A 27,126-nucleotide genomic window follows, 5' to 3' on the forward strand; every position below is an offset into this window, starting at 1 on the left:
TAAAATTAGTTAATATCATGTTTTCATTTGTTCTAATTGATTGTCACACTAAAAAAATATAATGCAAGTTTAAATGACAGAAACATGTTAAAACCCTATTAAGCAATCTTCACTAGTATTTCATCAGTCAATTCTATTTGATCAGGAATCGGAGCATTTTATAAATACACTTGTGCACTACACAAAACATATATTCAGATTTGACATCCATTTTCTATTCCAGTTTTGAAAGTTTGATCTTTTGCTCAATTTTCTGAGCTATTCACTGCATTTCTGTAAAATGTGAATTTAAAAAAATATTGCTAGAACTTCCCCCCCTCCCTTAACCATATTTATATTGTAGTTCAAGTACAAAATATTCAGAGTAAATGATTACTAACCTGACTGAAAGGTCTCACTGAAACTGCCACTTTCACGCTGTCAGCATTTGGCATTTTTTTTAAGCTTTCATTCAGACATGAATACTCTCAAGGACAAAAATATCCAAGTGCATGCAACTGCTTCTCCAGAATGACCTGTTTTGAGTTAGAAAAATCATGGCCCCAGAAGAAACTCTTTTATAAGTTTAGTCTGTTACTAATACATTCAGTCATGATGCACAAGGTATCAGTTAAGCAATAAATTATTTCTTAGAGTAACTGTAGTAGTTTTTACTAACTGAAAAGTTTAATGTCAGGTTCAACCATTCTGTAATCTTAAAAGTTGCAACCATATATAAATTAACATACAGAAAAATAATCCATTGTCTAAAAGACTGCACATCAAAATAGTACTTCCATGTCTGCTTTTAAAAGAATAGGGTTTTTTAATTTATTTTTACAAATTGAAGCTTTATAGGGACATTTAGTCCATAACCCAAGATTATTAATGTAATAATTTAAAAAAAAATATGGTTCGTATGTAAGATTTCTGTACATTTTGGTACCTTTTTCAGACTATTATGTTAGCTTTACCATCAGGTTTTCAGTGTTGTGATATGCAGGGTTCAAATACTGCAAAATATGTTTACAGACAATAATTATTTCAGTTATAGTAGCACTCCTATTAACCTTATGAAAATAGTTTTGGCTCAAATTTCAAACTATGTGGGTGATATCCCTTTAAATTTGATATGCTATTGTAAGCATCACACCTATAGAGTTAATTTTTTGCTGACAACAAACTGTAAAAAATAGTGAAGTATCTGAGGTGCAATCTAGTTTTATGAACTAAAGAGCAGCTTTCCCAAAGTTTAAGACAAATACAAAAAATATTGCACAGCTTAAAATATAACTGTTTACATTCTGACTTCAACACAGTACAACTTAACTGTGAATGTAAAGAACTACCAGTTTGTATTGTGAGCCCATTTATTTGTGCCAGAAGGTCAAACATCATATATAAAATTTAAACTAGTATGTTTTAAATGTTTACTTGTTATAGGAATTCTAAGTGAAGCTTTTGGCCTCACTTTTGAGCATCTGCAACTCTTGCAAACCAACATTAAAATTTCTGAGCAATACAGGCCATTCAACCCACTATTCCCTCAAAAAGCTATCAGACAGTAAGCATATTGTGAAGTATACATTTTTATTTAACATTCCTAAAATAAGCTGTATTTACATATTATATAAATGTATGAAGTCTTAATATAAAATAGAAAACTGCATTGACTGAAGAAATCACACTCCATATGGAGTTACTTACTGAAGACCATTTGTTTATGAAATTTTACAATAATTTATATAAATTATCTCTTCCAAATTAGGTGATTTTTTTTTCTTTTTACTAACCCCCACAATTTTGATGACTTTACAAACAGTGGTGTACAGTATAAACTTAAAAAACAGTTACAGCATCTTCCGGCGCCCAACTGGCTTTGGAAAATTAGACAGTCTTTTTTTGTTCTTTCGTAGCATCTTCTCTGCCACATCTGCGGTTTCTTGCTGCTTGCTTTTTGTTCCATCCACTGGACTTCCAAAAGGAGAGATGAATTTTATTTCCACTGGTGGAGGTGACCAAGAACCTTCTTTTCTTGTGGTTCTGATAAGAAAGAGAAGTATCAAATTGATTTTTTATTACCAACAGTATTTAGTAGAGGAAAAAAACTCCATGGAATTACAAAATCCATGCCAAAGGATTATTTATGGGCTTCTTTGTAGACAGGATCAAGGCAGAAAAAGTGCATAAATAAGCATCTGTTTGCTTTCATTCCTTACCAACTGTCCCAAGCATTCTCAGTCGCTATTCATACAAGCTTTTAGAGGCCCCCACCCCAGCTTTTAAGAGGCAAATGCCCTCAAACAGTTTTCCAGAAGGAACCAGAGAACATGTCCGGAGACAAGGAGTTCTCTCTACTCATTGTCTGACCCTCTCTTGCCTTGTATGGGGAACAAAAGAGCATAAGTGTGTGGCTTCATAAGGTGGAATAAGATAGCGTAAGAGCACGCCATCATTGCAAAGATTAGTATCCACTTGCCCCTCTCCATTCCCTTTCTCTTCTGCTTCCATTAGAAAACTAAATCGTTAAGTGGGGAAAAAGGTGCCTATTAGACCAGTAAGCTTGACATACTCATAAAGTCAGAGCAGAACTGCACAGCCAAGAAAGGAAGAGGAAGTTAGGTAGCTAACAGTGGAATCACTACCACGATAAAGGAATGCAAGTAAGTGTTGAAAAAAAATTTCGTACTTGCTTGGTTTTTTCATTTTTGATTTTGCAGCTCTACCTCTCTTCAATTTTTGCTTTCCCACAGACTCTATGGATTTGGTATCCTCTTCCTCTTTAGTTGGAAGGTCCTGTATTAAGGCAACAAAAACGTTAATCATGCACAAGTTCTTACACTTCTACAGAATACAAATGAATGTTTCTTTCATGAAGTAATCACGCCAAAGTTATTTCCAAAAGCATTACAGTTTCTCCACGCAAAAACCTGCCATCTCAAATAACTGTACCATCCTCAAAGGTCCATGCAGATATTAACAGATAACACAATAAGTATGTTTAAAGAAAGCCACTGTGGCTTTTGTTAAAGACAAAGCAGTACTTATTAATCCTTGACTTACATAGATTCAAAATTGATTTCTGTAGCTAGTTTTCATGAAGAAAAAAAAATAAACTGTTTAGCTGATTAATTTAAAGCTCTCTTTTTAGATATACTTTCCAGGAAAAAGGCAAGGGATCGCAAAGTATGATTTGAAAAAGCAGTACAGAGCAAAAAACAAGAACGTGAAACAACTAGAGTTTTTACTTACTGCTTCTTTCACAATTTGGGAAATACTAGATTCATTTTTTCTCCTCGACCTCAACAGAGGGGGTGAAAAGACAAATTGAGAAGACAAGTCCGGGTCTATATCCTTAAGCTGCACAGGATGGTCTTCTTTTCCAGCTAAAATGACAAGGTATTCTTAACATTCATGTACGTTATACATAAACGACGGTGACATTAAATTACAGCTAATAATCAAAAGCACAATAGATTCCTGACATAAAAGGTCCAATTGGGTTTATAAAAAATGTGCAGGTATTCTTCGCCTAGTAACTGCCTCTTGAGATCCATTCTTTTACATTATATAGTGAAACAAAAATAAGCCAGTGTAGCGATTTTACCTGCACTTACATAATGAAAGATACTATGCTCAAGAGGCATCGACAGTCCTTACTCATCTCAAAAAATATTTTTTTATCATGTACTCCAATACAAAGAACCCCATGAGCAGTAACTTCACTAACAAAGTATATGCCCATGAAAAACAATCCTATAACTAAACAGCTGTATAGTTTGTTGCAAGTTGCAGCTCATGTTAAGTTAAAACATTAACAGAATTTGAAAGCATGTCTCCTTTATTTCTCCACTGGGGGGAAGTGATGACAACCACATATTAAGATATGTCCTCCAGTTTTCAAAACAGATAGACATTCAGCTCATGACAAAAAATTAAGCTTAAATTTCATTTCAGTGTACTCAGATCAGCCTCCTCTCCTGTCTCCACCACAGCTAGCCAGGCAGTCATAGAGAGTTCAGAAAAAAGATGAAATGCCTCTTTCCCAATTTTTTATTTCCTATGGTTATATTCTTACCATACTTAAAGCCATCCTCACAAGCTGTTTTCTGTGGTTTACAAAACAGCAATATGCCCTATTTTGCATATAAACATAGTGCACCTACCTTTACATTTCTTTGTCAGCTTTGTGAGAGGAGGAGAGAAAAGGAAGGACTCTTTTTCCTCAAGAGACAGTTTCTGATGCATAGAAGTTTTGCGGGATCTGGCTCTTGTAAAACGATCTGTTAAAGCATGTCCTGATGGGTTTCTGTCTTCAGGCAGCAAAGGACTGTCACCAGCTCCTTGGGGGAAGGCCTTCTCCCCTGTGCTCTCCTCCAATACTGACTGTCTCTTTCTGCCCCGACGCCCTGTTCCTACTGTAGTCCTGGGTGTGCTTGATTCCTCGTTTGGCTGGGCAGCTCTTTGCTCAGGAGCATCCGTTTTTTCTAGTTTAGCATGTGGGACTCCTCTTATTCTTCTCTTAGGAGTATCGAGGATTCCCACCTTCCCACCTGCACACATGTCTTCCTGAGCAGAGAGAGATTCTGTGTCTGCCAGGAGATTTTGTGCCCGCTTCCTAGCACTTCTCCTCGGAGTGACGGGAAGTTTGAATTCTGTTTGAGGAAGCGATGATTTAGACAGATCAAGGTCAGAATTTTCTGAAACTTCTGATGAACTCATCTTTCTTCTTCTGCCTCTTTGAGTTGCCACCGGTAAAAGGAGTTGGGCACTAGGCTGCACCTCTTGATCCTTGACAATATTTTCCATAAATTGTAAATTAACGCTTTTCAGTTTTCTTGCACTTCTGCTGGGACTGACTGACGTTTTTATCTTATGACCCGTGTCAGTCTGGCCAGTTTCTTGACCTCCTGCTGAACTTTTCCCTCCTCTAGTCCTTTGGGAAGTAGCAGAAGCGATAACGCTACCTTCAGCAAGAGAAGTTTCCTCATTAGCCTCTCCCAAGAGTTCAGCTGCAGCTTCCTTCGCTCTCCTTAATCTTCTTCTTGGAGTAGCGGCTACGGACTGTGTAGGGAGGGACAATGTTTGTCCATCAGAAAGGCTGCTTTCTACTTTTCCTGCAGTGCTTGGTTTAGGCTTCCTGCCTCTCCTAGGAGTAACAGGCATCACAAGCGTTTGCTCCTCTTGAGCATTTTCTTCCGTTTGAAGACTAGAAGTCTCAGGTGCTTCTTTTGTTCGCCTGCTACTTCTCCTAGGAGACAGTGCAAACAGACCTGGTTTGCCTGTCTTCAGTAGCTGCTGAGTGCCTGCCGATGGAGTACTTAGACTTCTACTCAGCTGTCCCCTTGCACGTGTTCCAGGAGCGATGCCGTACTCTACTGGACGTACGCTGGTTTCGTCTTCCACTCCTTCCGGCACAGTTCTTAAGGGAGCTTTTGCCTTCTGGAATCCAGTTACCTTTTTACCTATGGTTTCATGAATAGATTGTTCTACAACTTCAGATGTAAATTCTTTACTTCTTGTGTCTTTGATTGCATCCAGTAAGTTCTCAGCAATAGCTACCTTAATGGGTTCAGGCACATACGGGAGCGACTCTGCAATATTTTGAGATGCCTGATCACTAGTTACAGTGGACACCGAGTTAGTAACATGTTCTTGGTTTTCAGTATTGCCTAAATTGTTGACAGGTTTTTCCTCTGTTGTTGTGCCAGCTGCTTTAGAAGCATCTACTAATGTAGGGTCTCCCATCTCTGCTTCACCTTCTTCTCCTTCCAAGACTAAAGTAAAATTACTCTGAGAGAGAAAAAGCTCTCCATCTCCCTCAGCTGCATCACATTCACCATCTCTGTTATCAGGCAAATGACATGCAAACTGTTGCTCTGTACTATCATAGCTGTACTGAAGATTGCCTGAGGGATGTAGTTCACTACATGGTGATGTTTCAGGTGCTTCTTCTGAGGTTTGTGCCTTAACCGCACCATCTTCAAGAACCTAAAGTTAAAAAAGGTCTCTTAATGCAGTATCAGTTACCAAACAGACTAACTTCAGGCTGAGCTAGATGAAGCTGAGGACACTGAAATGCTGCTTTTCCTTTCCGATCACCACCAAATGTAAAGTTAGAAACATACCATGTACTCTCTACTACAGGTAAAAGTTTATGCGTTTAAGGGACAGAGAACAGAGTATCCCGTGTATGCAATCACATGCTCCATTTCTGATACTTCTGTTCATGACTAACGATTTGCCACCACCCGTGAACAAAGTGAGCAGTTTTACAATACAAGCTGTACACCCAGCTGGCAGTAATCATCACATTGCAGTACTTTCCGCACTGACTACAAATCCACACAGAGTGACCGACTCTGCATCTAACGGGGCAAAGTACAACGATGTCCCCCAAGCTTAAAGTTTCGCTCATCATAGGTGTCACCGCAACACTTAGTCAAACTGGCCAGGTATCACATCGCACAACTCAACACCGCACTTTAAGGAATCACTTGGATTGCAGGAGACAACACATAGATTCTAAATACCTCCATCGCAGCCTTTGTAGCTCCCCGTACTGAGCAATTATTCTCTCCTGCTAGAGCCACATGAGACACTCAAGCTTTTATGCTGAGAGCAAAAGTAGTCTCTGTTATGTATTTCAAGTGACTCAGGTGGCCAAGGTAATTTAATCAACGCGTGAAGACCTTTGCCCAACCCTCTAAGTTATAGGGCTAGCCAAAGAGGGCAGAAGGAGGAAGCCACTCAGCGGGAGTCTCCATAGAATCTGCTTATTTTCTTGCCTCCTGCCTTGCCAAAAGTTGCTAAAGCATCATCTTTGATCGTATTCTTAAACAGTTGTTCAACCCTAAACAAGACCTGAACGACATGCAGGAGACCTCGCATAGGACCATGCTGGTTTCAGCAGCCCAAGGATATGCAAATTTTCAAAGTCCTCAAACACTATTGGAATTAGCCTGGCAGAGAAGGGGAAGATGCGGGAAGATTTCTCCTCCCTAGGCTGGCTCCCCAAGGAGAAAAGGTAAAAAGTGGAATCATTAACAGTCTCCAGGCGATGGCACCCGAAGTACGGAGATGCCCCCCATAGGCGGGCTCGCCGAGGAAAAAAGCTAAAAGCTGTAATTACTGATAGTTTCCGATGGATGGCTCCCGAAGTACGAAGGTGACGGCAATACCGAGTACAAATACCAGACTAGTTTCACGACCACCAGCAATTCTACCCTGTCATAAGCCGGCGTTACAAAGTGCAACGACAGGGTAACTCCAGCCCGGTTCCCACCGGCCATTAACAGCACGGCAGGGAGCACAGACTGCAAGCGAGGTATTAGCGCAAATTTGAGAACAAGTGCACGGAGTTGCGCAACACGCATCTAGCAACATGCCACGCTTCAAAGCTAAATTCGAGAAATACTAGTCATAGAATCATAGAATCGTAGAATCATTTAGGTTGGAAAAGACCTTCAAGATCATCGAGTCCAACCATTAACCATGCCCACTAAACCATGTCCTGAAGTACCCTGTCCACTCGCTTTTTAAATATCTCCAGGGATGGTGACTCAACCACTTCCCTGGGCAGCACATGCCAATGTTTGACAACCCTCTCAGTCTGCATAAACTTTCCTTTTATGCTTACAAATCTACGACCAAGAAAGTAGTAAGTAGTTTGTCCTAAATTCAGTGAAGGTAGACAAGCCAAAAAGACACGTTTACGTATAACTCAGTAAGAACCACTCATAACGAAAGCAGGAAAACCTTCACTCTACTGCTACAGGAATGACTGCAGCAGCTTTGTGACCGTCTCACGTACCGGCTCCCTTCTTCCCATCACAAATTCTCCATTTACTCCCATAAGTGAGTGATTTATGTATTCCCAAGTCTATAATCATCTTCTCTAGAGCATTGTCCTAAACCCCAAAGCCGAGACGAGCGACGTAAGCGACTGCCTATTCAACTTCATCTGAAATCTGCGACACCGAAAAGCATCTTCTGTTGCTTGAGACCAATCTATTTGTGCTACGCCTACCTTTCAGTTTGTATTTCACTCTAACTATTACTAATTCCCGTGAGTACAACCCTACAGGAAATCGACAGCATACTCTACGTGGTACTTAGAGGACATCCACAATGAATCCAAATCACTCATCGGCCCCAGCAGAAGTGAGAACAATGGGGAAAACCTGCGACAACTGAGGAATCTCTGGCTCTGATTTTCAGCCCTTGTGAACAACCTTTTAAAATTCATATTTTACAAAGTTGAGATGTTAAAACCCCCGCATTTTCACACGCACACAAAAAGAGTTTTAGGCAGCTGGAAATATCTTGACACTGAAATTAACTCATTACTGGGAATCCTCTTTATGTTAATAAGGAACAAATAGCAAAGGATCTAAGCACCCAAATCATTCTGAAAATGAGTTTGGTTCCCACGCCATTTTGTCATTTGGTAAACGGCCTCCGGTATTGAAAAGCTGCACTCCCCAACTTTTCTTATTGTCTTTAACATTAAAACTATTTCTTTTTTTAAGTCAAATAAGAAACATTTACAGTCTAGCAAACCAAATGAAGGCATGGTGATTTTAAAAAATATTTAGGCGGGTTTTGGCACTCCTACAGCTCTCAAAGGCCCAAGTCTTGACAGGTTCTATTCTGTGTTATCGGTACAGCAAATGCGTAGGAGAAAAACCTATCTGCCCTTACCCAACGAGGTTTGGACTTGTGTTACCCAGCTAAAGAAACTGAGACGGTTTTGCGTGCCTTCTAATCCTCAGTTAGACAGGACTGTCCTCAATTTGCAAGGTGTTTTCTCTTTAGTAGAAAATGGGAAAATAGTTTACTTACATTAATTTCCTCAGTTTTAGGAAGATTGTTAGAAACAGTTACTTCTTCCTGTGGAAAAGGAACGTTTCCTTCATCTCCAGCTGCTTCTGGGTTACGTTCTTCAGGTAAATCCACACACTTCCCCTCAAGGCAATTTTCTGAATGAGTACTGACCACTTCCTCGCTGTCAAGGATACGTATCACAGCTGGAAGAGATTTATATCATTTTAACTTAACTGCTCTATAAATGAGATGCGTTTAAGCAACAGGAAGTAACAGAGGGAGCAGGAGCCAAGAATACAGTTCTCCATCCTGCCACATACATCGGGCTTTCCCCAAACGCTAGAAACCAGAACCATCTACCCGGCAGCTAGTAATTCTTCACAGCCTGAGTACTGAGGGATGCATCATCTTTCAAAATAGTAACTCAAGCAGCAGATCCCACAGCACACAAATTAGTAGTGGTGTACAACACCGAAATACATAATGATCTCTCCTTCTAATATTTGACATTCTACCCGTTTTCTCAGTACCTTTATCCAGAACAGGAACATTGGCTATGCATTTTCTACAAGGGCTTTCTCTGAGGAGGGTATTCTTCTCTCTACAGTTTAATGAAAGGTAGCAGTAACATGCTAGTACTACTTCAGTCTGAGACACCTGTAGCGCTATGGCAAACTGCATGTTTTACTTGAGGCCTTCAGCTACCTTAACTCACATAACATCTCCCACATACTGTACGTACATTCACCCTCTGCCTGCAGGGATTCAGAAAGCTGTGGGTTTGTTGCAACTGGTATGGCTTTTTCTTCCGATGAAGAGGACATTTTGGACTCCTGCTGGTTTGCTTCACTGCATGAGCAGAAAGAGAGAAATCCATCACAAAGCTTCAAAACAAACCTTGAAGAGCTTTACAAATTACTTTCTCACTGTAAGGTCTTCCAGTTTCCAAACAGAAAAAAACTAAGGAAAATGAGAAATTCCTTTACCAACACATCGACATTCAATTCCCGACTCATCTTGTGCAACGAATCAAGTACTTAACATTCTTCCCAGCTATCTCACACTGGATAATAACATAACAACAGAGTTGTATTAAAGAATAATATATTCTTTGTCTTCTGTAGAAAGAGTGCAACTGCCATACTCGAGGTCTAGAACCAACTGAACAAAAGTTTGTGCCACTGTAAGTTACCACTTGAAATTAAGGGTTATTTCATCGCTAACGTCTCTCACTAAGCAGTTGCAGCTTTTAAAGTACCTGGTGAGAAAACTGCTTCCCTTTCCAGAAACAAACAGGTGCTAATTGACCACACACAGAAAATAGAAATTAAGTGTATAAAATACTGCCAGAAAGTATTCAAGCCCCACAATAAACCCACTAAAGTTACAGGAATCTCAGGTGTAATTTGCACCGACATAACATTCAGACAAAAGCAGGGCTTCTCTTCACAGTATCTGCTTAGTAACCCCCTCAAACTGTAAAAAGGTGCATATAGCCTGCTGAACAAAATCCTTATCCCGCTACTTTGGGGTCTGCAATGATTTGAGAAAAAAAGGCTCAAACTGACAGCTCGTCAATTTGACTTCTCTTCATGCCACATTAGTTCTGTCCACAGACAGAAAGGAACAGGAAACCTGTTGTATTTAAGAACACAGGAGAGAACCAATACCAGCTCAAAAATCATAGTTTTCAAACACAGGAAAGCCAGCAGTCACATGTTGTGTGAACCTAAAGGTGTATCTATATTTCATAAACTTACCCTTCACTTGCAGTCCCAGAAGTAGCAGCCTCAGCAGCTTTAAACAACCATTTACCATCCTCAGGAAGGGTAAGACGGTCAGCATTTGATTCTTCCACAAATCCTACAAAAACAGACAGATGGGTGACTTCCCTGTTGCACTTAACATCATTTCTTTCAAAATGCTCATATGATTTTCAAGAGAGCCGTAACGCATTTCACCTAGGATGGTGATCTAACAAAATAACGCTACCAAGACTTCAACTGCACAGAAGGTCTGAGTTCTTCTGTCCAGTAAAACCAGAAGTCTGATGCATAGTTTCCGTCAAGAAAACAACATGGCCATTGACATTCTGTTTACAAACTCAACTTGATATGTTACTGACCTAATACATAAAAACCTCAGGAAACATCCCTCCTTCTTAAAATTGGGTCAGAAGTTTTTCTTATTTCTCTTTGGATATTTAACTCATCCCAGCAATGCTTCTTTCCTTTCCTGATTTCGTTTCCCCTCTTCTACAAGAATGCATCTAAGGTCGTCTCCTGTTCTTTTCTCTAGCGGTTGACTGGTGGTGTTGAAACCCAACTGCTTGCTAGCCTGTTTTTCTCTCAACAGGCCAAATTCTAGAAACACCCTCCTCCTTTTCTTCTTTGTTTCTGCCATCTGCTTCCTCCAGATCCAACAATTACCTTTGCAGACAGCACGCAGGACTGGGATAATTTTGCTAGCTCAGCCCAAACAAGAGCTATACTGACTGCCCCCTAACGCTTCCAGAGGACTGAAATTGTACAGAACTGTTTGTACCATAGTCCGGCAATGACAAACTTTCTTCATAAGGTTATTTTTTAATGATTAGGACCTTATCATTGTTTTTAAGGAAAAGCACCCTTGATTTCTTGTCCAAACACAGGGCAGCTAAAAGCAGACAGGCAAATGTTTTGACCTATCTTACTAGAAACACTCAGACCTGGAGAACCCCTTTTACCCATGTACACGGAGTCCCTGTCTGGGCACTGCTCTTATTGAAAAAGAAAAGGAGCTGAGGAGCTTCAGGAGCAGCAGTCACTCTCCAGGATCCTCCGGAATCATCTCAGGCTTAGGACTGAATCAGGCTGCATATGATGCACTGATACCGGAGTACACGCTCCCCGCTACAAACTGTTTCGAGACCTCGGACGCAGAACTCCGACACTTGCATACCTCTCCCAGGAATAGCAAACTTTTGTTCTAAGGAGCTGAGCGGACTGAGCTCTGTTTGTCCAATCCTGACTGTAGCTGTGTTTACACATCTTCTCCCTGTTCCTGCACCACTGTCATTCCCAGCTCTTCATCACTGCTCACCACCTAGTGAGCTACATCTCTTCTAATCTGCCAGCAGACCTGCTCATATGAACACATCCTCAGCAGCTGCACTGGCTTGAATGAGTTGAATTGAGCTGAATTACCAAAGACCAGCTGAAATAGGTTTGGAAAAGGCTGCAGAAGCTGTTGAGCCAGCAAAAGGAGCAAACATGGCTGTAATGAGAAGCAGATACACAAGCAGACTCACTTCCCAAAGAAAACTACTTAACTGAGCACTAACGAGGGGGGTAAAAAAACAAAACAACAAAAAATTACCTATCTAGTCAAAGCACACCATAGGCTAAACGTGCTGTAAAAAAACCTGCAGCCTACAGAAGTCCCCCTAAAACAGAACCAGAAGCCTAAGTTTTCAGCTTGTACCCCTCTCAAAACTCCCACAAGTCGCTGCTGCCTCTCCGCTGCAATTACACACAAGAAATGCCAGCCAAAAGCAGTATACATTCAGAATGTCCACGAGACCTAAAAAAGGGCTCAAAACACAGTGGCAATTTTAAAAGCCTAGGACAAGGAAGTGCCTCGGACATTTGTGAATGCTCATCATGGACTGTTGCACCCGTCAGTAATTTAGCCTTTTGAAGACATTTGAAAAATGCAGAAGCTTAGGTTATCATAGCAGGAAACACACCAGCTGCTTTTCTCAGTTCTGATGAATCTGGTTGTCCCATCAGGAAGGGTTTCTCTTCAACTATTTCACTGTCTTCCTCCTTCTCCAGTTCTTCAAAATCGGCAGTTTCTTCAGCGGAAGAATTAGCTGGATTAGCAGCTATAAAGATGACTTCATCTTCAAAATCGCCAGGTGATTTTGCATCATGATACTCCAAAGCAGCTTGGTCTGACCTGGCAGAGAAGTTACTGTTTTCTTTGCTGACATCCGTTTTCTCCAAACTGTCTCCAGACTCCTCCACTTCAGCACCACCTTCCTCGGGATTGCTCAGAGGAAACAGAGCTGGTTTATCTCTACTTTCCGACCAAGCATCCTCCACCACTCCGTGATGATGCTCAGATGAAACTCCAGATGGTGCTTTATTATCTTCCGTTACCTTTATTTTTTAAAAAGAAAGTTCACAATCAAGATCACACATATGCTTTTTGCCAAAGCAAGACAAAAAAAAAGAACAAATATATACCGATATTTGTCAGTTTTGCAAGTGTCGCCTTAAGCAAGGCGCTACAAAATTAGTTCTCATGCTAGCACTATCTTAGCTTTTAAAGCGGAGTGTAAAAACCAATCCCACTGTTGACTGCTTATTGAGTTTCCACCACCTTGGAGAATTAAGATGAAGTGGGCCTTGTAAGTGCTTGCTTACCCTGTCATCTCAAGGCTGTTCATTGGGTTCACTACTGTGTTTTTTCAAGAAGAGGGAGCTTTGCATACCTAAAATCATAACTCCAAGATTTCTCTTTTTTTATGCTTGCCTTTTCAGCTTGTATGCACTACTAACATATTTTAGCGTTCACTATGCCTGTGGCGTGGAACAAGTAAATTAATCCGGCCACACTGCACTATTACTAAGAACTTCCTACAGGAGAGAGAGCCTCTTCTTACAGTTGAGTAGCTCTTTATAACAGGCAATAACAGGTACGATAAAAACAGGTTAAGACAATTTGTTAGTACAGGTACGGAAAGCTCCTCCAGGTAGATACTAGCTTTGGAACATTACTTTGGCAACTGCATGACGAGCTGAATCAGGGAAGCCACCTGACAGAACAAAAGGAGGAGCAGAAGGGGGCAACTTCCAGGTGGACAGACTTCATTTGACAACTACACAAATGCTATCGCTGGTGCAAGGCAAGAAGCAAAACCAAGAACTTTAGGGCTAGAGAAGAGACAGCCATACAGCTCTCTTCATTGGCAGTCTATTTTTACCATAACTTAAGGAAACCCAGGCCTTGCAAAAAGAGAGACTGAGATTAAATGCAGCTCATGACTTTTGTTGCTTTCAGAGGTGTTTCATTCACAAAGCTTAACGAACCCAAACAACTGACTCAATCTGTATTCCTTACCCTCCTGCCATACCACCATTTCAAAAGGTATAGCGGGAAGCTGCACACATGCAATTTGGAACAATCACAGCGCCTAGTGATGCTGGAGTAAAAAACACCAAGGTCGCTCGTATTTGTTATGCATATGTTCCTGCAGGCAGGTGATGTTACAGAAGGTCTAACATAACCTTTTTGGACCAAATTCAAGTCTGCCGTTCTGATTTGCTATTCCAGTTCTCAATATAAGAAGTTTTGGAAAACTTGAAAAAAAAAACCTAAATCAAATCACAGTCTGTAAAGCCTGTAACTATAAAGATCACTAACTACAGGCCAGCTTACCCCAACAGTCCATTTTGCATTCAAGTTCTCTTCCCTGAAAGAAATTCTAGGCTCCTTTGCTCGTAGAGGAGGAGTAACTGATCGTCCTGGAGATGCAGAAGGAGTTGCTAGGGGTGTAGTGCGAAGGCTGGATCTGAGAATAGACTGAGGAGTAAACGCAGGAAAACCAGAAGCAGCTGTGGCCAAAACTTTAGCTCTCTATGAAAAGAAAAGAAAATATTTAATTTAAGACCTGTTAAATCTTCAAAACAGAAGACTTCACTTGTCAAAAGTATTAGTTCAAATTAAACTGAGTTTGTACCAGCAGAGAGGACAAAGTTTAGCCTCTGCACTGCTCTTTTACCAAAGGAACAAAAAACTTAATGGTATAAAACCCATGCGTTTTATGTTTCTTATGACTCTTTTGGCTTCTTTCTTCTTTTTTCTTTTTTTTTTTATTAATGCAACATAAAATGTTAGCGTTCAAATTAATTTCCTGAAGAAACAAGGATATGGCATCTTCTTGTCTGCAATGCTGTCTCCCATCCCAGTAATTTTTGCCATATCTACACTGCTCTTCTAAAAGGCATACAACTTCAAATGCTATCCCAGATACAGCAACTGAAAACACTGCCTTGAGAAATGGCAATCGACAAAGCAACAGCGATACCTTCTTTCTTCTCTGATTAATCAATCCACGCACTGGACTGAATGAAGTGACACTGCTGTAAACATACCTACACATCTTCGTCTAGAAGCGTTCAGGTCTTCTTACCTCAGCTCAGAAAAGATTTTACAGTATTGAATGGGTTTAAAAGGAAGATAATGAAACCAGCTTAATGATATGGACAGTAGTTAGTAAGAAGAAAAAGGTTATCATTCAGAGAGATCACTACTATTCTGTTCAGGTAGGCAAAGGCAAAAAGATCAGCACCAAGAAGATTGGTCAGTTGTTATTTCCTTACATGAGGAGAGTTTGATGGCGGTGAATGGGAAGAGAGTTTAACACAAGCATCAATACGTAGAATCCCTGCAAAAAGCCATCACTTAATTTGACAGAGACTGACATCGCTTAACTGGCATCACTTACGTTGTCATTCCCTCAAGTGGATTAAGAAACTGAAGCATATACATTCTTGCTTGTCGGCATGCAAGTCAAACTCCACAGAGCTATCGAGCACTTAGACAATGAGATGGTTAAGCTACAAATTGCATCTCTAAGGATCTATGTGTACTCAGAAGTCCAATTTTTAACTTACACTCGTTTTTATTGCATGGAACAAAGTATTTCACAAAGCTATGGGACAATGTGCGTACGGCAGTTAACTTAGAACTAAACTTTCCCTCTTCAAGACTGTTCCCAACGTCCTGCTTCCAAAAGGATTCTACATCCAATAACTACACGCATGCTGAAAATATTCCATAGTCTGAATCCAACAGGGTTTGTGTTAAATACTTTGGTGGTTTCATGTTAAACAAAGTTTACAGGCTTTTGGTTCAGTTGGTTGATCCTGTTTTGTAAAACACAAACCTTAACCACAAGAGGTGTCTCCAGTAAATTCAGCTCCGGTGCTCTTGAAAAATTCTTTTGTGAGATGGAACCAAGCATATTTGATTTCAATGGGCTGGATGCCATGAATGAAGTAGAAGCGCCGCATGGTGACTGCCAGCTACCACCCTGTGCTGCAGAACTTGAAGGAACAGGACGAACCACCAAATCCAGCAATCTGTGAAGACACACAATTGAAAATATGAACATAAATAAATACATGAAATAAAATCTTGAGCTGCACTCAAGACATCTGAGATGATACATAACAAAAACATTCAGTGAACAAGAAATACAGGTGAACCCGCACTGCTGGGCTGATGTATCAGGCCCATGAACAAATTACAGGCCTTCTCTTGTTTCTTCATGATTTCGTGACATGTCACACTTAATTTCCTAAATCCCTGCCATCTGAGGCAAGAGTAATGCAATTTTACATTGCACCAGTGATGTAATTCTCATGTCAGAAGAAAATTCCTCTGCATTTCAATACTGGGGCCACTTCAAATTCTCCATTTAGTTGTGTCCCCAAGCTGACCTTTTCTTTAACAGGTACAAAACTAAATGCAAACAGAACACTTTGCAAACACTGAAAATATATACATGCACACAGTATATAAGAAGCAACACCTTTCTGAAACATTCATTCTGTGGTTCTACTATACCTGGAACAGGTTCGCGAAAATTTTGTAATAGGTGTCCCAACAAATGCACTGGGCAACTCTGCATCAGGGAGAGGACGTGTTATGACTGGTGGTTCTGTAGCTCTAGGCCTAGAATTAAAAGGAAAATGTAACTGACTTGCACTCCCCTCAAGTCCAAACGTACCAGAATTCAAGTTTCACCTTGAATATAACTACCTCTAGGAAAATCATCTGACAACTGCTAGCTTCTTTTTTGCTCTTTATAATTCTGCCTGGTTTCGAGTATGAAAAAAAAAAAAAGAAAAAGGCAGAAACGAAGCAGAAACTGGGCACAAAGTGGTAAAAGATAGCTATTTGATCACACAATCAAGTCTACCAAAACCTGTACACCAATAGCTTGTTGGCAATCATGGGTTTCGTTTCAGCTACCTTAAATTCTGTAAACACATTTACTGTAATGTAAATAGGTGTATTTGCATAAATGAGATTATCATAGCAGAAGAACTCTCGCTCCAAGTATTACTTACAATGGATTGATTCTTAAATGTTATATCTTGTAGGTGCAAAAAAGCCAAAGAAAGCTTTATTCAGGTGCCCCTTCCCTCCAAAACACTAACATAATACAAATGGGTTTTTTTTTTTCAATCTCTCTCTCCAAACACACAGCTCAAGACTAAACTTTGTTAAAAGGCTGCTTACCTCTCACGGCATGAGCAACTGGTTTTCTGCTCATTTCCTACCCCTACTTCTCCAATTTTGGACAATACATTACTGATGAACGTTGCTCTTGTATGCACATTTCCTGCATTTGCTTGTTTTGTTACTGTTGATAACGGCTTTGGTCTTGCGACTGTAAAGCAAGAGGGGAAAAAATATCAGCCTTGTGTGATCAAAGTCATGGTCAGTTGTCCATTGTACTTCCCTCCCCTAAAAATTACCTTCTCTTAAGACCAATGAAGGCAAGTGGTAAGGCTTGGCTCTCTCTACGGCCAGCTTCCTTTGAACTCTAGGAAGGATCTTGCCATATTGGTCTAATATAGAATTTCTGGCAACTGCTCTCTCTCTCAGGCGAGGCTCACAATCATTCTGATGAACAAAAAGCATAAAGCAAGAAGGTAACTGATTACAAGAAGTTCATTGCACACAACTATCTCTGCTATTTCTAATTAGTGGATACATTTCCTCCACAGATACTGGGTAATACCGCCACTGCACAGAGGAGCAGCAAGTTCTACTCCTTGGCACACACCAATTCCACCTGGTAATTTCAGCAAAGGGCAAGGCAGACTAGGATAAGAACAGAACCTACAACTTCAAGTTGAAACAATTCTGGCACTCGGCAGAACCTCACTCCGATACGCTTGTTCTCACCTGCAATTTTCAAATGGCTTACGAAATAGCAGGCTTTCCCTTGTTTTTCCTGAAACACCAATGTCCGAGATGACTGAATATTCAGGGCAACTGCAAATTACAGTGGACGCAATGATGTGAATATTAAAACAAGTAAGAAAAGGCTACCTACACACACCTTCTGGCCAAATGAATGTTTTCAAATGCAGGACCTAAACCTTCCAAGACCACCTTATAAGTGCGATCCACTGGAAAACTATGGTTCCGGAAAACAGAAAATGTATCACAGATTCATAACAGAAGTTCGCAAAATGCAAAATTTAATGTGTCTGTTTTGAGAAATACAAGTTAGATAAGAATTTCTGTCATCAAAGGGGTAAAACAGAAGTTGTGGAGTCACAGAGCTCATGCTGTAACTGCAGGAAATAAAAAGAAAACCAAATCAGCACACAGATTTTACCTGTGCATTGGCATCCAGACTGCTCTCAGCTAGAAAAATAAAGTTGTGTGCAAGATTCAAGAGGTGACATACAACATACTCTTCATGCCACAGAAAGGAGTGACACAAACAGCGTTCAGCAATCTAAACCATTATTCCTTAGATGCAAACAAACTATTTTAAGTGGAGTCAACAATGGTCTGCAACACTTAGTTTATAACTTCACGCAGTAGCTTTGGAGTAGTGAAATATTTTGTTCAACTTTTAGGTTCAGCTGGAACGGAAAGTGTAGAAACTTATTCCTAGTATTTCAAAGAATGGTATAAAAACCAAAGCATTGATTTTTATTTTATTTACTACCAAAATGGTTAGTAACACCTAACAGAAACCTGCACACTTGACAGAACTTTCATGCTTACCGTAAGATTAACATTCATTGAATGATTCAACTGCAGCGCTGGGATATAGTTGGCATGCTGAAGATGGTGGACTAAAAGAAATTCAGGATTCTGAACAGCAGCATCGCTCTGTAAAAACTTCTCCAAACACTCCTATGAGAAATAACACATTTCAAAAATCTGTTATGATTCTGCCTCTTCTCTTTTCAAAGAGACCATTAAGATTTTTTTTCATGTCCACACTTACTTGTTCAGTGCCTGTGAAAGGTAGCTTCAGTAAGTCTTCCATTAGTCCCATCTCCTGACAGATTTCATACACGTGTTTTAACAGCTCTTCGATGTTTAACTTCGTGGCATGTTGATGCAATAGACCCCAAGCCTCCACCACGCACCTGTAATTCAATTTTTTGAGATGTAAAGGAATATTAATAGTATCACCAAAAAGATGCCCCCAAACGACTGTATTCAGAGTTTAAAGGAATTTAGGGCATGGTGATTCGCATTAGTTGTTCTCCACCTTTCACAATATTGGAATGCCAAAACGGTGGGATAGGTTTCTTTACCTATTGGACAACAACACCGTGAGGAAAAGCCGCACTTCACTGCTGCTTGACATTGCTGGCTTCATCATCTGTATGTATCTGAGGGCTCGCCTACGCTCTCCTTGGCACATCAGGGATTGAATAATTCTCCTGTGCTGCCATGACACAGTTTTGATTGTGGCTGGATGAAAGAGCAGGGCCAGTGAATTCTGTAGAGGTTAGAGGTCAGGTGTATTATCATATGCACATGCACGCACGCCACAAGAACATTCAAAAGTATCTTAAGTAAGGGTGGACGTGTGTTAAATAAACTTAGATGACTAACTACTGTAGATAAAAATTCTCAAGTATTTGCAAAAAAAATAATCCAGTTAGCCATACAGAACAAAGCGAGTGTTTTAAAAGGAGTAATTCACACTTTTCCAGAGTAACCAAATCTCTGTGTACAAACACCACTTTCTATAAATACATTACTAAATAATAAGCTATCCTCCCAGACAAACAGATATATTAACTTTGTGACAGGCAAAGAACAACCTTCAGCATCAGAAAGAACATGAATTAGGTTGAACAGTCACTTCTGCAGTCTTCTGCCTCAAACCTTGCTGCTATGATCATAGTTTTAATATTTAAAGTACCTAAAACACTGTCTTTGAGAAAGCGCTCCATTGGTCTGCTGAAAACAACCTAAATGGATGGCTTTGAAAACTCAAGTATCAAGCATTATTAAAGTTGATTTCTTCTTTGTTTTAAACAATTTCCTGTCAAAATGGCTAAAAGAGAATTTCAGATTATAACTTATTGCTGAAGATGTCGTAGCAGTATGACAAAAGGGCTTCTAATGTTGTAGCACCTGTTATTAGCTAAGCACCGATTTTTTAAAATCATTTTACAGATTACAGCTTTGGACTGTAAGGGATGTCTAACTGAACTGTAACGTACTTACTTCGTAATCATTGTGATCTAGAAGCCAAAAACCTTGAATAAGCTTAACAAGTCCCCAAGGGATAGCAAAGGCAGTTGGGAAGGAGTCGATTGAAGTCTCTGTTTTATTCGGAAAGGAATGCATGATATCTAGCAGCAAGTAAATTGTCTGACATCAAGTATCTAGTTAAGGCTAATCAATTTGGAAGACCAAACATTTATCACATCACGTTTCGAAAAACACAGTGAAGTCAGGATATACAAGTGGTAGGAAGCAGAAAATACTGCCGTATTAGTCTTGACATTTTGAGCTATTCTGACTTGAGGACGGTCAGGTCCTAACCACAAAACTGCATTCTGAATAAATAGCCACAAAGAAATACTCTTTGATTTCTGTAAGGCATTCAGAAAGGTTAACTTTAGATACTTAAATACTTCCGTTACAAACTCAGGCTCCCTCTTTAGTCACTGGAGCTGCCAGTTGGACATTCAAAACACCTGAACATCCAACGCTTAATTATTAAAGCAAACAAATTCTACCGTTGGTTTTTTTCCTCATTTCCAGAGTATATAGAACAATGTAAATTAAGGTGTCCTTACAAGACAACGTAGCACTGAATGATTGACACTGGATTTAAAACAGTATGCGGATCACTCATCGGTAGTGTCATTTTCTCTTTCTGACATCCGTTTTTAGGGACATATTCTAATAAGACAGCTCTGGGCTACAACCGTTTTTAAACCCCTTGCTCTCTAGGCTCCCCTCTCGGGTTAGGCAGCAAACAACAAAAAGTAATTCTGTATATTTCAGCAGCTTAAAAATTAAGTTTCTGCCCAATGACTTTTCTCTTCTCTCCCTTTCTTATTCGGTGTGCCTGCACTTCTAACAGAACAAAAGCAAGCACTGCTATCTGGGCTGGAAGACGGATGAATTGGGCAAAAATCAGGTACCGGTTAGAAATCCTTCTGCTCTCAAGCAGCACGTATTACTGCATCATCCTAGTAAGCAGCCATTTGCTACAGGTACGGGTGCTTTAAAAAATTAAACACTGTGCTAAGTTTTGAGAAAAACCAAGGGAGATTTTTATCTTTAACATTTCTCAGTAAACCTGTTTTCGCATGTCAGAAAAGACTTTGCAACAAAACATTAGAAAAAAAAAATCATAAAGACTCCACAGTACAAAGAAATAAAACAATGCTCCTGTCCACGCCTTCATTCTAAACTAAATGTTTTCACTTGCACTGTGTTGGAAGCATAAATTCAAAAATGTTATTAAACACGCAAGTGACAAACATTTAAGAACATTTATGTGCGTATACTGAAGGTGTAGTAAAAATAACGAGAAAGGATACAATTGCATGTTTGTAGCTTTCTTCAATGCCTTCTAGCAAATAGAGATCCAGCAGTGCCTGAAAATGAAAAATCAAAAGTTTTTTAAAAACTCCTCTCTTTCATGAATCATGGGCTTTTGGGTGGGGCTTTGGGGGGTTCGTTGCTGTTTTCAGTGAACGTAACACTCACGTGTAAACTAGCAGGTGGGTACTTCCCAGTTCCTCCTTCATCTCTCCGCCACAACTTCTCAACTTGGTCTCCTAACTGGGAAACCATTCCATCAATCATCAAGCAGTCAGAATCCCATTTTCCTCTGGAACAAAAGGTAGCAAGGATTTGGAGAGTCAAACACTAATTCCAGCCTCTCAGTGTAACAGATCTCCTCCAGTCAAACCAAACAGAAAAAGGCTCCCATGAGGCAAAGAAAGTGACAAACACACAAAGGCATGATTATGACTTGAAACGCACATGAAAGAAACGTCCGAGTCAGGTGAAAGATGTTTGTTAGATCATAGTGAATGATTAGAAGAGTTCCAAACAGACATCCTGGAAAGCTCCCCTACTAAGGGACCTTTTCGTTTTCAGGTTCTCTCTTTTGCTGTCTTACTTGTAGTACAAAGGAAGTGTGAACAAAGTTTTTTATGTGCCAGAAATAACCACTCTCCTACTGTCTAACAGAGGAAACGGAACAGTATCAAAATACCAGGACTATTCTTTAGCGCAAGTCTAATGCCTCCCGTTGGAGTGTCCCAATACACAGCTGTGAGAAGACAACACCGCGGAAAGTTCAGATTTTGTTCTCAGCAGCTCACTTTTGTTACTGAAAAAAAGTTGTTTTCAGAAAGCTGAGCATACAGGTGAAGTTTAGTGTCATCTTAAGCAGCATTTATGTTTCTATGCACAGACCCATTATGTTTCTATGAACAGACCATTACAACCATGGATGGGTGAACCTTTAAAAATTGCTTTCTTCACAAGTCCATCGCAATCTTTGGCTGACTGTGACACTACCCTTTAATTTCCCCATAATAAGAAGCAGAAAGAGCACACTGGAGGTTGTATGCTTCTAAGGAACACCTGAGCCGGTATGGAAGTTACTTGAGAAGTAAGCTAAGTAAGATGAACTTTAAAGTCAATAGCTACTACACCGCAGCTTGCACCTTAACTCATCTTGCAGCATCCTGTTCTTGTTTGCGGTGCCATAGCCTAAGCTTCTTTAGCTCTTTATTTAGTTTTCAGCACAATTTCCAAAGAAAAATCTATTATCATCTAATCCAAGGCATATCACCTATATGCTAGTGAGCTAGCGCAGCAAAGAGAGTTCACGTTCAGCAAGTGACTTTTATCCAACAGCCAGTAGAGTGCTAGGTGTGCCAACTACATCGAACTCTGACTATCTCATTAAATCACACAAATGTACTTGTGATTTAGGCCAATACAGTTATTACCCTTGCTCGCTAGTCAATAAACGAGATGAGGTTTGGTTTGGGTTTAAAACTGGCTTTCTTCTCTGTCCAAAACACCTGTTCTGTGAACACCGTGCTTTGCTGAACGGGAGATCGCTGACCCTCTCCTGAACACATGACCTTTTTCAGTAGTACCAAATGATACAGATTGGCCGCTGGATTAAGTACGCTACCAAGAAACGATGATGCCAACAAATGGTACTAAGCAGAGGTATACACAAATATTGTAACACAGGAAAGTAACCTCCGTGTTCAAGAGAACGCATGCATCACTGAAGCGAAGAGGATCGCCGGCAACTGCATTAAGCAGAGCAAATACCAACTGTTGATAGCAAAGCCACTCACTCACTGCCACTTCTGATTTCGCAGTGGAAGTGTTCTCGAGTTCTCCTGTAAGGCTCACCTTGATAAACGCTCAAGTTTCTGTCGATGACCAGTGTAGTAGCTCTGAATCAGAGGGTAATTGTAGAAAGGTCTACCCAAATGCATATCATCATCTACAGGCAATAAAGTAAAAGCAAGTTAAAGAAGCAATATCACATGTTGAAACTAAAACATTTGACTAAAAAGACAGAAGATCATACGAGCTAAGCATCAAGAAGCACAGGCAAGCCTCCCACTTTGAAAGAAGCCAATCCTCTTTCTGCCTTTGCTAACGGAGCGGTGAGACACAAGACTCAACTCCTTCTTCTCTCAAGTGCCATTTCAAGTTTACAATTGAGGTAGCATTCAGAACACGTACTGTAAGCAGAAGCTCACTACAGAAAGGACAATTCTCAAAGGGAATGGTTTCTTAAACATGTCATGTGAGCATTTGTGAGACAATGAAGGCTGACAATAGACTTTATAATCCACCCAAATAAAGAAGTATTGCCGAGGTGTATTTTTTCCTCAGGCAATGAATAAAAAGTTCCAAACACGCAGGTAATGCCTTTGCTGTATAAACAAGCATTCCAAGATTTGTTGTGTAATAGTAATTTGTTTCAAATCCCAAGTCTTGCAAGCTGTGGACACAAGCAACTCCTTCAAGTCAGAGGCTTATTGCTCTTTCTAAGGAACATCCAGGAAAGAAACTGCTTGCATTATTCTACACTAGGTATTTGAAAAAAACAGTAAATCTCCGTTTCACCAACACAACTTCAGCACTGACAAAACATTTACAAAAACATGGCTAAGCATGTGTTCATCAGAATCACTTACTGGATAGTCTCCCTGTTACAAATGTATTACAGTTCATGCTTACCTAAACCCTCTGGAAGGAGACTGGATCGACAGAACCAGATGACCACTTGTGCATACAAAGAAAGGAGGCCAGTTACCACCTGCTTGTTTGTCAAGTCTGTAAAACCTGAAAAAAAGGCATAAGATGATTTTGTTATCCAATTCCTTTCATTTTTACAAAACCCGCTTCATCATCCCAAATAGGAAGCATAAAAGTAATGCGGTAGAAATCGCGGTCTTTGCATTTCTCACTCTGTGGCACCTTCTTATTTGAAGAAAAAAAACACATTCACCACCAAACCAAAAAAGCAACCCCTACAAAGAACCAGATTCACTAAAGGTTCAAAGAAAAAAACCCTAAAGCCGGAACTATTACATACACTCACGAATAAGACATTTGTTTTTCACGTAGCGGGGGATTTTTACCGTAGCAAAGGGATAGTCTTCTTTTCCCCTCAATATGCCAAGGACAAGTGATAACATAAAAAGCTACAGAAACTCAAGTAACTTACTTCACAAGTTACTCATTTGTGCTTCCTTTGTATTTTCTAGCAATTTGCAATACAACATTCGCATGCAATTATAAATTGCTAGCTAAGAATTAAAAGGAATCATTTGCAGCGCTACCACATCCGGTTGCTGGAATCTCCACCCAGCTGCTTACACAGCTTCTCGCTGAATGTAGCCTCCCCTACCCACTTGCATGAACCCCACAACCAACTATTTCCCTGAAATCAACGCGTATTAAGTGGTAGTCCCAACTTCTCAGATTTCAGCCCCTTCTCCCAGCTAAATTTGGCTGTCTTCCAATCATCAAAACCAACAGAAGCTCATCTTTCCACACTTACAACTCAAGCATAATTCCAAATCTTAGTAAAACATACCAAAGATTTCATATATACGATTACAAACCTTTTTCAGTAAGCTCTTGTGCTTCTGTTAGAAAACAGGTTAAGACCGTGCTCAGGTTGCTCCAAAGCAACTGGCAGTGCTGAAGAGACTGTAACGTCTGCGGGTCAACAAAGTTGCGAGAGCCATCAAACAGCGGAACACCTTTTCAAGAATAAATATTACATCATTAGCCTTCAGAGCAATTTCAGAGTTTCAAAGTACGCTTAAAGAACCCCATGCAGTACCATATACCGCCACGTTCCTGAATAAGCTCAATTAGAAAGAACCATTTTGTGTTTGCAGAATGGCTACACTAGTACTCACATATTTGGTCAAACTCATCTTTTGCATAGATCACTTTGTTCCATGTCCACTCAAGAACAAACCGTAAATTAGCAGCAGAACTTGGCTGCGCTTTAAAAAAAGAAAACAAAAAAGAAATGAATCGACAATTGCAAACTAGAAAAATATATAACGTAAGAACAACGTAAGAAGCATTACCTTCAGATGCCCAATGTTTAATGCATCCAGTCAGAAGTTCTAAAGAACCTGTCTGGACGGCAGCTGACAATACCGCTTCTAACTGCTCCTCCTAAACGTAACCGACAAAATAAACTGAGAATCTTACATGCTTTCAATATCTGAACCAGTAACAGCAAGCGTTTGTTTCTAACTGTACACTCATTCAGACATCACACAGTCCACTAGTACACACGCAGCTAATTCCACATTCCTTTTCTTAACTCTAGCCACAGGCTGCACTGCTTGTTGGTCTGAGAAACATGTTAAACTTTTCCTCTAACATTTCAACTTACTGAAGGCTGATTCTAACCTTTATTTGCATGCCTCTGCAGTATAGTCTCAGTTTACCGAGTTCCAACTAACTATTTCCAGTAACATCCTCTGCTAATACCCGTCACGCATTTTGCACGTAGAAGTTTGCCATCAGGAATGCGTGAAGGGGACAGAGCAAAGACAACGGTGCAACGCTTGCACGGAAACGGGGAAGCTAAGGGCAAGCAGCTTCCTAGACTCTGAAGACATGAAGCAGTTCAGACACCCAAAACTTTACCATTTTCTAAAATGACAGAAAAAGACATGACACATTTAAATTCTAATAGGTTTAAATTTCAGGCTGCTCAAATACTGTATTATAATGCAGTGGTAATCCTTACCAGCAAGGTAAGGATAATGCACAGCTATGCACAGACATGCAGTATTAAGTAGTAGCTAATTTCATTTTGTGTTGTGATACTTCTTTCAGGTGAAAAGATCCTTCATAAGCTCTTACTTCTTTCTTTTTGTTTTTTTCTTTGTTTCGTTGGGTTTTTTTTAACAACTCACTAGTTTGGATCTAAGAATACTATAACTTATGCTAACGCAAGTCAACACCTGCATTTCAGTGCAACTTGCGAATAATAGGAAAATCAGATTATCATGTCTTGTAGCCTCTACAGCCCTGTCAGACAAGATGGATGTACTTCCCCCTTGATTCCCTGATACGCACTCACCTGACTCAAACTGGATGGCTGGACATCAACGTGTCTTGGAGACAGCAAGCCAGCTACAAGACACCTGTTGTAGCTATCATGAATGGCTTCACTTATAGAAGGACCAGATTTCTTTAAAAAATTCAAGGTCTGAAACATCAATCAAAAACCACAGATTAAGACAGCAATATTATTCAGTCACTAAGGTTCTGAATAATCGCTAAGAGAAATAAAAAAAAATGTTCACTTAAACTGTCAGAAAGACTGCATCGGTAACATGCTTTAGGTTAGCAATCTGAATAAGCAGTACTATGTAGAGTCTTAAAGATGGCAGCCAAACTAACCGCTACGGTTTATAAAAAATATCCTGTAAAACAACTATAGTGTTACGATGGCTAACATTTAGGTATTTTCTAGCTTCTCTGTCAATACACAGACCTTTTTTTACCCTGAACACTGACACAAAATATATTCTATATAAGCTAAAGCTAGCACACAACTTTAAATCACGCTTTGGAAGACCCTTTCTGTGCTTGTTTGTGCAGAAGTTGATTTATGTTGGAAACACTTAGCGAGCTGAAATTTAATTCAAAATTATTTGTCACAAGCTGTGCAGTGGCTTGGAAGTTTTAATTCGGCCAAGTGCGGGAGAAAAAAAAAATAATCGTTTC

At 39.9% G+C, this 27,126-nt stretch overlaps 1 protein-coding gene across 1 annotated transcript in view; it reads right to left on the bottom strand.

Annotated features, from left to right (window-relative positions):
- Nucleotides 1-644: 644 nt before the first annotated feature.
- LOC142038058 (protein ELYS-like) overlaps nt 645-27,126 on the bottom strand; it is a 49,110-nt gene continuing 22,628 nt past the window's right edge. Inside the window, exons 12-36 of the mRNA XM_075043051.1 lie at nt 26,477-26,605; nt 25,467-25,557; nt 25,290-25,379; nt 24,987-25,127; nt 24,097-24,201; nt 23,257-23,350; nt 21,577-21,700; nt 21,408-21,464; nt 20,077-20,223; nt 19,152-19,339; nt 18,836-18,980; nt 18,610-18,741; nt 17,340-17,487; nt 17,101-17,251; nt 16,423-16,530; nt 15,740-15,935; nt 14,230-14,427; nt 12,533-12,947; nt 10,566-10,668; nt 9,548-9,654; nt 8,824-9,008; nt 4,146-5,970; nt 3,232-3,365; nt 2,669-2,775; nt 645-2,022 (exon numbers count right to left, since the gene is read on the bottom strand). Coding sequence (XP_074899152.1) covers nt 1,830-2,022; nt 2,669-2,775; nt 3,232-3,365; nt 4,146-5,970; nt 8,824-9,008; nt 9,548-9,654; nt 10,566-10,668; nt 12,533-12,947; nt 14,230-14,427; nt 15,740-15,935; nt 16,423-16,530; nt 17,101-17,251; nt 17,340-17,487; nt 18,610-18,741; nt 18,836-18,980; nt 19,152-19,339; nt 20,077-20,223; nt 21,408-21,464; nt 21,577-21,700; nt 23,257-23,350; nt 24,097-24,201; nt 24,987-25,127; nt 25,290-25,379; nt 25,467-25,557; nt 26,477-26,605 — 5,313 coding nt within the window. The 3' untranslated portion in view covers nt 645-1,829. The remainder of the gene's footprint in view (nt 2,023-2,668; nt 2,776-3,231; nt 3,366-4,145; nt 5,971-8,823; nt 9,009-9,547; nt 9,655-10,565; nt 10,669-12,532; nt 12,948-14,229; nt 14,428-15,739; nt 15,936-16,422; nt 16,531-17,100; nt 17,252-17,339; nt 17,488-18,609; nt 18,742-18,835; nt 18,981-19,151; nt 19,340-20,076; nt 20,224-21,407; nt 21,465-21,576; nt 21,701-23,256; nt 23,351-24,096; nt 24,202-24,986; nt 25,128-25,289; nt 25,380-25,466; nt 25,558-26,476; nt 26,606-27,126) is intronic.

This window comes from Buteo buteo, chromosome 12 (assembly GCF_964188355.1).
Source record: "Buteo buteo chromosome 12, bButBut1.hap1.1, whole genome shotgun sequence".
Lineage (NCBI taxonomy): Eukaryota > Metazoa > Chordata > Aves > Accipitriformes > Accipitridae > Buteo > Buteo buteo.